This window comes from Daldinia vernicosa, assembly GCF_022497035.1.
Source record: "Daldinia vernicosa strain CBS 139.73 unplaced genomic scaffold F5Y00scaffold_21, whole genome shotgun sequence".
NCBI classification, from domain to species: domain Eukaryota; kingdom Fungi; phylum Ascomycota; class Sordariomycetes; order Xylariales; family Hypoxylaceae; genus Daldinia; species Daldinia vernicosa.
Genome location: NW_025953937.1, coordinates 220,175 through 234,643, shown reverse-complemented (window position 1 = coordinate 234,643; position 14,469 = coordinate 220,175). Strand labels below are relative to the sequence as shown.

General features: G+C 44.6%; 5 protein-coding genes across 5 annotated transcripts; 2 read left to right on the top strand and 3 right to left on the bottom strand.

Moving 5' to 3' along the window:
- Positions 1–1,472: 1,472 nt before the first annotated feature.
- F5Y00DRAFT_261721 (uncharacterized protein) lies at positions 1,473–3,270 on the bottom strand (the record flags this gene model as incomplete). Its single annotated transcript, XM_048011256.1, has 3 exons — positions 1,473–2,235; positions 2,288–2,383; positions 2,504–3,270. The coding sequence occupies 3 exons, from the start codon at positions 3,268–3,270 to the stop codon at positions 1,473–1,475; spliced, it is 1,626 nt and encodes a 541-aa protein (XP_047865180.1).
- A 513-nt stretch (positions 3,271–3,783) lies between these two features.
- Positions 3,784–5,308, bottom strand: F5Y00DRAFT_236047 (TauD-domain-containing protein). The gene is made up of 3 exons (XM_048007664.1): positions 4,868–5,308; positions 4,474–4,812; positions 3,784–4,391 (listed from the first exon to the last, which is right to left on the bottom strand). The coding sequence occupies exons 1-3, from the start codon at positions 5,184–5,186 to the stop codon at positions 3,841–3,843; spliced, it is 1,209 nt and encodes a 402-aa protein (XP_047865179.1). The 5' UTR covers positions 5,187–5,308; the 3' UTR covers positions 3,784–3,840.
- A 910-nt stretch (positions 5,309–6,218) lies between these two features.
- F5Y00DRAFT_269543 (Clavaminate synthase-like protein) lies at positions 6,219–7,501 on the bottom strand (the record flags this gene model as incomplete). Its single annotated transcript, XM_048012464.1, has 5 exons — positions 6,219–6,454; positions 6,520–6,659; positions 6,725–7,026; positions 7,112–7,394; positions 7,497–7,501. 5 exons carry the CDS (start codon positions 7,499–7,501, stop codon positions 6,219–6,221), a joined length of 966 nt encoding a protein of 321 aa, XP_047865178.1.
- Positions 7,502–8,233: 732 nt separating this feature from the next.
- On the top strand, positions 8,234–9,351 carry F5Y00DRAFT_261718 (uncharacterized protein; the record flags this gene model as incomplete). Its single annotated transcript, XM_048011255.1, has 4 exons — positions 8,234–8,275; positions 8,371–8,830; positions 8,899–8,985; positions 9,056–9,351. 4 exons carry the CDS (start codon positions 8,234–8,236, stop codon positions 9,349–9,351), a joined length of 885 nt encoding a protein of 294 aa, XP_047865177.1.
- Positions 9,352–13,407: 4,056 nt separating this feature from the next.
- Positions 13,408–14,437, top strand: F5Y00DRAFT_69648 (uncharacterized protein). Its single transcript, XM_048014021.1, has one exon. The coding sequence runs from the start codon at positions 13,549–13,551 to the stop codon at positions 14,341–14,343; it is 795 nt and encodes a 264-aa protein (XP_047865176.1). The 5' UTR covers positions 13,408–13,548; the 3' UTR covers positions 14,344–14,437.
- The last annotated feature ends 32 nt before the right edge of the window (positions 14,438–14,469 follow it).

Here is a 14,469-nt window from a genome sequence, read left to right as displayed (position 1 = left end):
GATCATCGGGTTCTTGACCTTTCTCGACGAGAAGGATGCCTCGAGTTATGGCTGGTCTAATCAAGGGACCAAGGCCTTACCCATGTTTCAATACCGTAGGGTATCATCGCCAAGCTAGGATATGTATTTTCGATGGAATTTCCCGAGAGCGATCGATCCTGACACCAGACGTCTACGGAATAACAATACCTGTCAGACAGGGCTAGGTCATAGTGGAGTCCGCAGCGTATGTAATTCGGCATAAGAGGACCCTGGAATATGTGCATTCATAAACGTGGATGCGCTCTGTATAGTCTTCCAGCACACGATATCGGTCACTTTCAAAGTAGCCTTTTGAATCCGACAAAAGCAACACGCTAGAAGTTCTATATGATTGAACGGCAGCCATGGCGCGATAGAATGATGTTGTACCGAGATAAGTAGTTGGGTATATGAATTTCCTCGTGGTGTAGGCTAACCTGGTTACGGATATTGACAATTTAGGACGTAGACCCATACATTCACATGCAATGTAACGGTTCCCCGGCTCTGACCCTGGGCGCAGTTTCAACATTTATTAACTATCAAATTTCCTAGCTCGTTAGAAATGTTATCTTGACGTAGGGTAAAGCTGTTAAGTGTCAAGGGCATAGAGATTTGAGGGAAATTAATAATCATCTGATCATCTAGTTAGGAATTCTTACATAGTATAACTATAGTTAACGGAAGACTATGATTACCTAAACTTACATGAATCAAAATTCTATAATTAGGAGATATAGCTGAACCTAGGAACCACTCAATTTAACTTAACGGGCAAGAATCGTTGGCTACTTAAGTGCTCGTATTATACTAGAAGGTAGCTTTACGATGAACTAGTAATGGGTAAATTACTTAAGGTATCGGAACACTAACAAAATTATGAAACGATATCGACTATCTACCGAATACCTAAAGGAAACATGTTACGAACGAGTGTCTTATACAGCCATCTGTGTTTTGTTTGTTGGTAAAGATAGCGTTATGGTTTGACCACCCTTATATCCTTCCTGTGTTCCTAATAACCCTCATTCTTATATTGGAGCAGGGCTTCTAACACACCAGAAGAGGGGAAGGCCTACAATCTACTCGGAGAAATTTATGGCATGTACGAGGATACAATAAATAGTATCTCTAAGATAAAGCCGAATAAGGTACAATTTGCTTACGATATATTGGCGTGGTATACTTTTAGCTACTGTCTGTTGGAAATCGCAGAGTTTCGAACATGTCTACATAACCTGAGCACCGCAAAGATGATTTCAAATGTATTTATAGGGAGGATGGCCGTTAGAGAGATATGTACCTAGTGGCCTGGTCGTTATTATTGGCAACCAGTTTCTTGAAGTATTTCTGTTTGTGAACTATATAGCATTCTGCCCAGATCATCACTTCCGGCAAATGGACTTCCAAAAAGATTTACTGGCCGTATACCTACCCGCCCGGTATTAAACTTAGGTAACTATAGTACTGATTCTTCCCATCTCGGCCAGCCTACTAATAGTACATAGGTCTAGTTCGGACACACAGTACATGACGACTCCAAGCAACGATGGTATAGCTGCAGTTTCAACCCTAGGTAGTTTATGGTTCACCTTTTTCGCAAAATCTTTACAGCCACCGCATATAGGTCTGCTGACAAGTATCTTGGCCTCCTTCAAGGAATTGTCCGGAGATGCTTTAAATAAGTCCACAAGCCTCATCTTGTATTGCCACTCTTCCTTTCTGCGCAACTGTTCCGCCGATTCCCCTAGACCGAGCTCCGAGAATAATGACCGCACTCCCGGCTCCTCAGGGATTTGCAGTTCATCCTCCAAGAATAGGTGCTTGTGGACGAAGTACGCGATTAGCTGCTTCTCTGCGTGGCAAGCATTGTATCGCCCCTTGTCGCCCTGGTCACGGGAATGAGGTTCCCGCTTAAGCCCAGCTAAGTCATAGAGGCGGAGTACTGCATCTGTCCAGTCTCGGCCAGCGACATGGATGGTTTCGCTTTGTGCATGCGACCAACCGCTCATGGCGGCAATATCTGGAAGCCCTCCGCCGCGGATCATATGCGCAACCGTCTTCCACTCGTTGGGAAGACTATATCGAGTTGTTAGGGAGAGCATCGTGGGATCGTTGGGCGGGCGTTGATAGACAAAACCGTCTAGCTGGAGGGGACCTGGCTCGTCTGCCGCGTCTTCAAGAAGAAAGACAATGTCTTCGCGATCCTTATCCCTTGCGTACCTACGTATCTTCTTTATAGATGGGCTCGGACCGCCAGTCACACCTACCGCTGCGCATCCTTCGTGCCTCTACGTTCTGCTTGAGCGGCTTTGCAAAATCGGCAGCACACCAAAGTCGCCCGCTATTGTCGAACAAACCGCTATATCACTAAAAGGTTATTTGGTAATAGATTTTATTCTATTATGCTTTATATTTATATCGGACAGATAGTCATATCTGACAGCTATCGATGCATAGCATGGACTTGTTAGCCCTGTACTTTAACAGGACCTCGACGTTTTCCCGCCGACCCCACAGTGCCGCCTCCATGAGAGCAGTTCGACCGTCGCAGTCGGTAGCATTCACATCGGCGCCGTTCAAGAGAAGAAGTTTGACCATTTCAGACGATGACTCGCATGCGGCCATATGCAACGCCGTCTCTCCTGATGTCTCCGCCGTACTGTCTTCCGTGCTTTCATTATTGGACGTATAGTCCTGTCTTTTCCATGATTCGACGCCGCGAAGGAAGATATCGGCCTCTGAGGAGGACTTGAGGTACTCACGAACATGCTCAACATTGCCCAATACCATCTCGCTTACTACTTTCGTTATCCTTCTGATCGATAAATCCTCAAATATAATCACGGTCTCGATTGCTTCTGTCCACTTTCGTTTCTCCTCGATCGATTTCCTAAAGTCAGCTCTCATACGGTCTGCCTCGTCCGCCGGGACGCCACCTTCATCGTCATCGGGAACACGAGCGCCACCCGCTACGAACCGAAGATTGTCCTTGTCAATCTCGAAGGTATCCGCTGGCGACGCTGGGAATTGTATCTCGTAATAAAGGTTGTACCCGAGGTATTGTAATTTTCTGATTAGGTCGATTGAATCACAATGAGGGACGCGTCGATGGCGTTGGGAATAATTCGCGTTGAAGCCGTGGCGATGGATTCCCTTGCACCACGGGCACAGGATGTACATGTCTCGATTATCCCACCACTGTACCTTGGCTTTCCCGGTTTTCTTCGTGGTCGCTACGTTGGCCATTTTGTTTTTTGCAGTCTTCAATAATGAGTTGGTAAAATTGTTTTCAACGTAGTTGCGCGACACCCTCAATGGTGCGATTCTGATATTGTCTCCTCTGGTGCGGGGACGACCTCCTCTAACCGCCGGAGGCGCTGTAGAGGGCGATTCGATTCGGCAGCATTCCGCCAATTATTCACCACGGTAGCATTTATGTCAAGCTTCTCTTGGTGTAAGCTGACCATTGCATTGCTCACCCGATGGTAGACCATAGGACAGGTTGCTAACCAATCCAGTCGTCACTGGAGGATAGAGTAACTTGCATGTTGAGGAGGCGGTACCTAATACTAAGGATGATGACGGAAGTGAGTCCGGGAAAACTCTGCTTTCTTATTCAACACGCGTTTTAGGCATCGTTCCCACCATGTGATACAGTCTAATCAATCAGATCATCAAATATTATATCATCAAAATGGCTTTATCTCACCCCTTTCGGGTAGCCTCAAGCACATATATGTAATAATCAACACATCCAAGAAATATTAACTGACTTATATTAATAACCTCGCTAAATGAGTATAAGACTAACACTACCTACGCCGCCGCAGCAGCCGCCTCAGCAGCCAGAGCCTCCCTGCGGCTCTTACTCTCAGGGTCAAAATAAGGCTTCTCTCCCAAGCTCACCGCGCGGGAACCCGAGCGCTCGCCAAGCCCCTGGTTGAGGTAATCTGGCGTGGCGGCGTGGTAGACGCTGCGGTTGTCCCAGATGGCCAGGTCGTTGGGCTGTTGCCAGCGGAAGCGGACCTGGAGATCGTGGTTCTCGACGATGAGCTGGACGAACCAGTCTAGGAAGCTACGCGACTCGGCCTCGGACAGTCCGTGGATGTGCTGGACGTGGTGGCCGACGGCGAACACGCTCTTCCACCCGGTCACGGGGTTCGTGCGCACCACCGGGTGCACGGCTTCTAGGACCTCGCCTACGTTCTCGGGCGCACCGCGGGGTGCGGAGTAGATCTTGAAGTTGTTACGGTCTGCGGCCTCGTTGAAGGCTGGCTGTGCGTAGTAAGCTGTTAATGTGTCTAGGAAACCACGTAGCGGCTTCGAGATGCGGTCATAGAGCTCGTAACCCGAGGCCCATAGGGTATCTACTCGGCCGGTTAGTTTCAAGTTCCTTTTACCCCTATTCTTTATACTCCAAGGAAGAAAGGATGAATAGGAGGTACATACCACCTCCAGTCTTGGGTAGCTCAGTAAGCCTCAGAAGCGCATAATCGCTAGGAATGGGCTCGAATGTGATATCCGAGTGCCATTGATTCTTCTGCGACTGCTTTTTCTCAGCCCAGATGTCTTTCTTAGAGTAGAGTTTTTTGGCTTGTTGCGACGAGATGGTGCTAATCTCGTTGTCGTTTCCACCGTGCTCGCGACCGGCGTTGATCACGGGGTGGATGTGTAGCTTAGAGGTAGCCGGCTTGCCGGATAGTTCGCCAAGTCTTTGTACCAGCTCCTTTTGTAGGTCGTTGGTGATGTTGTCCTGCTTGCGGAAGAAAACCACACCGCGTTGGGATACTGAGGCATATCAATTAGACCAAATCAATTCGCGCGGTCCGTTTCTTTCTCATACCTGTGATAGCAAGGTCACGGATGAGTTCATCCGAGTTAGGGGCTCGCAGCCATTCGGCCAAGTCTACATCTACGAACTCCTTTCCAATCACGGGTGTAACATCAAACTGCTTGAACTGGTCCAGGGCACCGCTTAGTTTCAGGGGCTCCTTGTGGTTTGTCTCAAGCTTTGGTGGCTCATCCTCTAAGCTCGTCTCGCCGACCGCAAGAGAACTCTCCACCTTTGGGTTCTCTTGCGTTTCCTTCTGGGTGTCAGGAATGACCTTTTGCTTGATATGCTCAGCAATTGGAGCAACGGCTTCGGTAGCTGATGGAGCCATTATTTAGGATGCACGGCGATGAGACGTTGATAAGGATGAATCGTCAAGTTCACATAAGGACAGCGTATTTCAATAAAGATAGAATTTCCGATGCTGGACTTTATATAAAACTGTATATAAAAATCTCCCATTGACGCATAGATATTAGCGATCTGCCGAGTCCGGCCGGTTAGTATATGGCGTAAGCGAAACCATTCTAACGCCATATGCTTGGAAGCCATCCCTTAAGTGGAGGCGGATGTCGGATTGGATCACGTCTTTGATCAGATAAGCCATTTGCATGCAAGATAGTACACATCTCTAGGTAGAGATGTCGTGACTGGCGAGACACATCTCGAGTTCGCGATGCTGGGGGCCATATTGCTTTATGTGGGGGATTGTGAAATATATAACCCGCCTGACGTGCTCGATAGCCGTCCGTTCAACAAATTATCTTTCACTTAGAACGACAACCGACACACTAAATCCCCGCAACTCCATCTTTAAGCAGGATATCGTGGCTGTGTAGATATTGTATCATTTCTGGGGTTTCAGCCAGTCAGCTTAGTGATTTGCCACGTCGCTATACTCAAAGAGACATACCGAAGTATAGGCATTCAATATAATTCCCAGGTTCGTGCGTATGATACCCTCCGAGATAGGATGTTTCTATTATTATGCATTCTCAATAAGACTATAGATCATGTTGATCTCAGATAAGAAGAGTATATTAGTACAAGCAATAATCATTTGCAGTAATATCGTATCATGAGTTACATAGACAATTACATACTCCTCAATCTAAGGAAGTGAATGTTGACCAAGCCCTCTATTCGAATATTAGTTCAACTAAATGTCCTCGCAGACAACGTCACATTGACTAAGCTTTTCGGTATCATATAGATGCCAGCGAAAATGGGCATCCCAGTTAGCGCATCGGCGCGGGTTCTCAGCAATGGCCACTGGCCTTTTAAGGTAGTACACTCGACAGCAACACAGGTACTAATAGTGAAGAGAATATGAGTCTTCTTCCTGAGCCACTTGCACATTTATTTACATGTCGTCTCCTGCGTATTGGTATTTGCTAACGATTGAACCGTATTCATCAAACCTGACTGGCTCATACTTGCTGTGGTTTCCATTCGTAACGAAGCGTGGTAGAGTTTCTACCACGTGAGTGAAGTCGGGGCAAGTAAAGAAAGGAATGGAGTAGCGAGCGGGGATACCCGTCTCTGGTACTTCATCGACATTGGGAACTGATACTCGATGTATAGCAGAGACAAAGTAATCTACAGTAGAACATGTTAGCTACATGAGCGACTAACAGAGGGTTGGGATCCAATATATTACCTACCATTAGTAAAGCGTTGGAGCATGTCACCAATATTCAATATAAAGGTTTCGTCTTCAGGTTCCGCATGAAGGAATTCTTGTGATCGGGGGCGCTTTAGTTCTAATCCCCCGCCACCGTCTTGAAAAAGGATCGTAAATGTTCTATGATAGGTGTTAACATTAGCATATGTCTAGTCGTGCTAAGGTTGTATATTCGAAAAACTTACCCCCAGTCTGTATGGGGTGGTAGACGTGCTATTAGGTCATTCTGTAACTTTTCTTTGCTAATAGAAGGGTAGTGCAATAGGCGCAATTGGCAATGGCGGTCCGAAATCAACCTATCAAGCGCGGTACGTTCTTCGTCGCTCAGGCCTAAGCCAACACCAATGGCCTGAAGCAAGACCTCACTCACACCGGACAGTCTCTTGTAGAGGTCTGTCATACGACGCTTGAAGTCAGGGAGTATATCATCGGGTAGCCATATGTTCTGCTGCACGGGATCGTCCTCACTTCCTATCTCATAACTCTCCTGGTCCTTGGTCAGCATCTGACAGGGAACGAAACGCCGGGTTGGGTAAAGAGGGGTGGGACAAGGATAAGACTAGACCCTATACCTTAAAGTCAGAGATCTTCCGCAATTTTTGGGCAATATTGCCGGCCGCTGCATTGGCCTCTACATCTGTGGGGGAATAGACTTTCTCCCTGCCGATTCCTGAGTAGCCTCGGTGGGGCATGTTTCCAGGGGGATGGGGGGCTTTCATCTTGTCTTCATACGGCAGATCAAAAAGCCTCTTGGTCCAAGCAAGAGCAGTCTCAATTTCATGTTTTTCAATTCCATGACCGGTAACTTTGACAAACCCTAAAGTATGGAGAGCCCTAACAAGAGCCTGCCCGGCTCTGAGAAGTTCCGAATTAGAGAGGGATCCGCTAGTCTCAGCAAGAAAGGGGGAAATGTCAACTGTCTGGATAGGGCTTTCTCCGATATGAGGGGAATGTTACGCCATCTTTTTTGTGTGATCGTTATAGGAAACGCCGGTCAAGCCACACAGGTGTACAAGTAGGCAAAAGACTTGATGATCAAGGATTTGGGCGCTGGGGTCAAAGAGAAATGGTAAATTTGTATAAAGGAAAAGAAATGAACGCAGTCTCGCGTAAGTAGGTAATCCTACATTATTAAATGATAGGAATTACCTCCACGTCACCACGGTACATGCTTTGATTAGCATATGTTATCAGACTTCGGATATAGGGATATCTATATCACCCCTTGAATCATAAGGAGCATGCTTATCTGCGGTGCCTATCCGCTCCGAGTGATAACTAAGACAATGTAGTACAACCCAAAGGGAGATAAGAGAATAGGAGGCGTCAATGTCTCAATAAAAGGCGCTACTACCTCGAATCATATAGGCTTCGAGCAGTAACGCCAGGCGCCCAGAGGGGCTATAATTCTCAAAGCTTGACCGGTTACTAGTATAGGCATCTATAGCATCAGCGTGGCGCTGTTTAATGTGAAACCGTGTTCACCTATTAGTACCCCGCGTAACTGTGTCTCTGATATATGGATGAAATGTGTGATTAACAAAGGAATCTACCCCTCTTAGAGACCTAAATACAAGATTTTCCTTTGGTATATATTATGTTATCAATACAAGACCACAAAGAAGTATTTTGATATCCGGTACTACCGACCTCACCTGGCTATATTCAAATTTTACAACCTTCACTCATAAAATATGTCTGAAGCTGGCCAGGGCATTACATCTGAGGGTCTTTTGGTACGTAATCCTGGGAATAACATAGGAAAGGCTGCAGTTAACCATATACATGGATATACTAAGCAAATAGGTATACGTCTAACTTTTGTCTATAGGCTGTTATCTGGACACTGGCTAGTGTATCGACCGTGTTGCTTGCTGGCCGCTTGCTCATCCGAAGCATTTTACTGAAGGGTTTCCACTTGGATGATATATTCGCAGCCGTATCTTGGCTCTTAATGATCCTTGTTGTGATTATCGCGACAGTTCAGCTCCCACTGAGTTATCAATATGCTTCGATTTTGACGGGCGAGTCTCCAGCACCCCCGGAGTCCGAACTCGCAGACATGGCCATTAGGCTACGCAAATGGGATATACCCTCTGCGACGTTCTTCTGGACATCGCTTTTTTGTGTTAAGCTTTCCTTAATGTTTCTCTATAAAATTGTTTTTTGTTCTCACAACAAGTTCAATCGTGTCTGGTTATGGAGTTTGATTTACATCGTGCTTTGTTATGGGATTTGCCTTGCTTGTGTATATGTCCAGTGCGGTGGCGCAAATAATTTATTCTCTTACGGTTCGTTCAACTGCACATACCTATCTCCTCTATTTGAAACATTTCATACTAATTGAACTACCCACAAGAGAAATGTAGAACGCCCTACGTTTCATCGCTTGTCTCGAGGCTGATCTGGGTCGAATATTTCTTCAATGTTACCTCTGATATTGTTGGTTAGTTCCTAATGCCATGATAGTGTGAGGCTTTGAGCCGAACAAAACGACCTCTTACTGACTATTCTAGTGATTGCGCTTCCGATGCCTGTTATTTGGCGCTTGAATATGAGGAAGAAGCAGAAGTTTGCTCTATCTGCCATTTGTAGCCTGGCAATGATTACAATTGCATTTGATACAGCGCGATGCGTAAAATTACACCTGTTGGACAGTCACCTCACGAAACTCTACAGCTATCTCCACCTGCTGGTATCTGTGCTTATTAGTCAGTTACCATCATACCGCTTCTTAGTTTCTCCTTCAGACAAGGACCGCGAATACCGCCGCCTATTTTGGAGTCGTGTTACTGAGGAGTTACCACTCTAGCTCTTCGGGATACTCTATGCAAAATTTTGACCGCACACTGCGTACGACCGAGTCTCGAGGGGCTATCCATGGTGACACTAGGGCTAGGGAGGTGCTACCTCCAATTTCAATTAATACCAAATAATAATTCCTAATAGCACTGTTTACATAGTGTACAGGAAGTCAGGATAGCAGGAAAGTAGACATAGTACGAGCTGGACGTGGAGCGTGATAGAACGGCTGAGACGTTCCCTACCTAAAAATATTTTCTAATGAGCTTATTTAACTTATTCACCTGTTATGCTTCATATTTTTGCAGTACTATCTTTAGTTATAGTTACATTTATCCCATAGGTATTGAAGATTGATTCAGTATAGTAACAGGGGGCTTGTCCGTCAATATGAATGTGTTGAACCTTTCCAAAGTAGCACACATACCTTATTCTAACTACAGTGCTTCAGTTCCTTCAATCCTATACCAGCATATAGTCAATAATGTGCCACCTCCATGGGTTCACATGCACTCTGTCACGTGACTGTATCGCAATTAACCACAGGAACTCGATCTTAACATCACTCATCATGAAAGAATTCTATCTTTAGCTTTGGAGCTTTTTCTTCTACCCTCATTACTATGAAAATAAGTTAAAATCCTGTATCCGAACGTAGATGTTTAGTCCGAGACCCAGGGATACATATTCATTTTCGACTATTATTATGAGTGATGCTATTTCTAGATTACCTTGCCGGGCCTACAATGTAGATTACCCCACAGAACAAGTGTATGCACCCGACCACCAAAATTATTAGTAAAATGACATGGCCCCATTCTGTTTCGTAACATTCTCAAAACACGGCCAATGTATGCCACAAAGAGGTTATTAATGATCTAATGACCTAATAATATAGTGGTCTAATGATCTAATGATTCAATTGATTCAATTTGTGTATTACTTAATATAAAGACTGAGAAATCGTGGGGATGTCTTTAAGGTCACCTGACCAGGCCTGCCAGGCTGACTACCTATCTCTTGTCACTCTCTAATATCTTACCCAAAACATGGTATTGATATATGATTGTGGTATCATTAGATTCGCCTTATTAAGCTGATTCAATTGATATAAGTGACCGTTGTTAAATATGCTGTTGTGGTGGAGGAATATGAGATTAGTTGGCCTTATTTGTAGATTACATGCCACTATTCGCAGATTAGTATAGTCTTATTTATAGATTAGTACCTCTTATTCGTAGATTACTTTTTTAATTGCATTACCAAACACGGTCGCATTCTTTTAAATTTTGGATCAATCAATTAGTTAAATCATAAATAATTGAAAGATATCAAAAGATTCGTAAATATCTATTGTTGTCATTAGAAAACATCAACGTTTTGTAAAGGTATTAAGGTAGATTTGAAGGGTGTCAATTTACAGTAATTTTCGTGGCCAAGTGCATACACCCGTTTTATGGGGTAATCTACATTGTAGGCCCGGCAAGGTAATCTAGAAATAGCATCACTCATTATTATAATGAGGCGGGTGACCTCTGAGTCTATGACCATAGAACTTTGAAACGCTCTGCTTATATTTATGATGTATACCTCCTGTATAACTTTCAATTGGAAATATATTAAGCATCACTCACCGCTAGTTACCAATTGTTGTAGAAATCTGATCGAGGGGTAAGCTACGAAGTAATACCCAAGAGAATACTTTCGGGAGAACAGTAGGTGATTGCCTACCTAACTATACTAAACGATTAAAAAATGAACACATAAATAGAAAGGAATAGGAATATAATGCAGAGGATACCTTGAGCTAGCTCACAATTCAGATGGTAGGTAGCCACGTAGCAACCCCGCGTTACGTTCGTAATGTCGCCAACGGCATGACAGCTGGCACGTACCTAACATCCTGACATCCCAATATCACCGGCAAGCTTTTCCGTCAGGATGAGAGGTAGGTACCTAGGCCATGTCGCAATGAAGGGAGCTTGGGGGGTGTGTACTTCGTACGACAGGGGTATTGGCAATAAGCCTAGCTGAAATACCACCATAACAAACAATGACGTTGCATGTAAATATGTATTTTAATTGCGGACCATCAGGTGACTGATTTTCCAGTATCATATGACATAAGTGACAAGATTTACGGAAGCTCAACCTTTCCTCCCTTAAGAGTTTTGCAAGGTGAAAAGAAAGAAAAGACGACGTAACTCTTTATTATCATGGTTTATTAAAGAAAAATAAAAGATTCTCGATTATTAATTGGTTATGCATAATCCAAGCTTAAAATTGTTTCAAGGCGGTCCAGTTATTTACGTGACCGGGTTTTAAAAAGGAATTATAATTCCCTATTCCCGTGCTCGTCACGGTTTTGATATAATAAATAGTGCCGTTGAGGTTTAGGATATCTCAGAAGAGAGAAAGAATGAGAAAGCCCTTCGTTCCGTATTTGAGAAACGTTAATCATTGCCCAGTGCAAAAAGGAAGTAAATTAAGACTTCCTTCCCATTTAAACCCCGTAAGTGACCGTAATCACCAGCTAAAGTTTGGGTTAATACTCACGATAAACAGATTTGGTATTATTTTGCAATATATCCTTTGCCAATATTATTTAACACGATAATAACGAAGCTAGTTGTCTGCTTCTGGATTACTCCGTGTTACCGTGCGCTGAGAAGTGACTAGAAGGAGATTCCGGACACGGAGATTGTGCCGAGCCAAGGCTCGACCCGTACAAATAATGGCCGACAAATCGTCCATTCGTATGGGAAGGGGCCTAGTGTCTTCTCTCTTCGGCATGTGGTTCAAGTTACAAGGCTTAAGAGGTGATCTGATTTAAATCCTTCTTGGTTTATCTTGGGAATTTACATGAATTAGGTACCTAGGTTTGTTTGCTTTTACAATAAGCGCGTAAAAGTTGATATCATCCAAAGATCGAAAGCTCACCGCCATAAGCAATCCCCATACTTACTTTGTTATAGAAAGGGTAGTAACACACATGTTAGGTTTGTAATATTTCTCGCCTCCCAAATCAATACGATACTACTGTCAAGCTTCCTTAAGGAAGTTGCTATCACAGAATATGGTGTGGATCGAAAATCGAATATGAAATACCTATAAGGACATGTTAGTTGAGATACATGGACCACGAACACGGAGTAAAATGCCCAAGAGAGACTTATTTCCGTTGTTGCATCAATATATATGCCTGTGTAATTCGGTGTGTCCGAAGGAACGTCGATGTTGTCCAACACTCAGATATAGCAGGCCCTTCTAAGCGAACATACGTTCGCAGGATCTGCCAATTACGTGGGTGGGATAAAGCAGACAGAACCCTGATCAGCGATCAGTGACATCAGTATTTCATATGGAAACAATATCCGGTCAGCTTTTCTTTCCTTGTCGCGACATGGCCGTAGGCACTTTGTCTTCGCTTTACCCTACGTCGCTAGTAGGGGGTTAAGGGGCGAAGGCCATACGGGATATGATTGGTCACCCCCCACTTCGGACAGTGCTCCGAACGAAGAACTCTCATAGGTCGGGTGACCTATGGACTTGAACTCTCACTACTACCGCTTGGGCATACGTTTGATATACGGAACCAACACTAGTGGAGACTTACGTATACCAACTGAAAGTTGTTCAGGGTAGAATCTCAACATCAAGGTACGCGAGACTTATGAGGAAAGTTTAAGGCATGTCAGATTCACCATCCAGGTGATAAATCAACCGGAGACCTGGAACGGTGGTACCTTAAAGGTTACGGCCTTATACCTTTATAATAAATATGGTTGACCATTCTAATAATATAGAACCAGTCTGTCTTCTTTAGCCAATCTCGATGTATCAATACTGAAAATAGTGGGTTTGCTGTTTTATGCCAGTTGAGGGGATAGTTTAGCTGTATGTAGACGCGAACAGTTATGGTTTACGCCATCCCGCATAGTTTAGTTCGGTATAGCCTCCCTCAAGAAAACAAATCACAAATTTCACCCCTGGTTATGAACAGTTAGGCATTATCCATTTGCGACATTTATATCCAATAGAGATATCCAAACAAGATACTAAGGTAGGCAAGAAATGACAATCTATTCTTTACACATGTAGATCAACGTGTTTATTATTTGATCTATCTTTTGTATTCCCTACCTTTCCACCACTCTATATACCGGATTCAACCTCACACACCGGGACACAGCCAGTACTTATTCGTATGGATCCCTCGTCCGAATTGTACGTAGACCCAAAATCGTTAGCCCAACTGAGAATGGACTTGTCAGCCTTCTCGTCTCCTATGCATGACTGCGTCTCTATATTGTCTTTCCACACACCACAACTACCAATGGAAATGGAATTCATAGACGGCTCACAGGGGTTCCAGAAAAGATCCAATACGGATGGTATACGCATCGGGCAAGACAGCCCTGCACATTTAGGCTACACTGTTGACCGGGACCCCAATATAACCAAATACTTGACACTACCCATAGACTCCGACTGTCAGCAAATGGGGTTAGCACGAGAAGATCGCAACGATACAATCCAGAGGCCACATTCTAGAAGCAGCAAACAAAAGCACGAGGACGATATGGTCTTCAAAAAAGATACTATAGAACCAATCGGATCGCATAGCCGCCGTTCATCGCGATCAAGTAATAAATTGACCAGCGATGAGTCTGGAATCGAAAAGCGTCAGCGAAACCGTGTGGCAGCCTCGAAATGTCGAAAGAAACAGAAACTGGCAAATTCGGAGCTGCAGGAGAGGGCGCGGGTTATGAGCGAGCAGCACAACTACCTCATCGCGCACAAAGCTTCCCTCGAGTCGGAGATGCTCAACTTGAAGAACGAACTCCTGCTCCACGGAAGCTGCGGATGCGACACCATCACCGATTACCTGATGCAAGCCGCGAAGAGGTTTGTTAGAGGACGCGAAGAAGGGATTCGGAGCGGGGAGAAGGCAGAGGAACCGCACCAGCACGAGCAAACTACCTTATACTACCGCTCATGAAGGCTAAGCTTGTATGCTACCGCAAGTTTGGCCACGTGTAACGATGACGATTAACGACCTAGTTACGAGATTGATGAAAGGATAGTTTTCGCCTATGGAGATTGCAAAAATGTTTATGGCACGCTA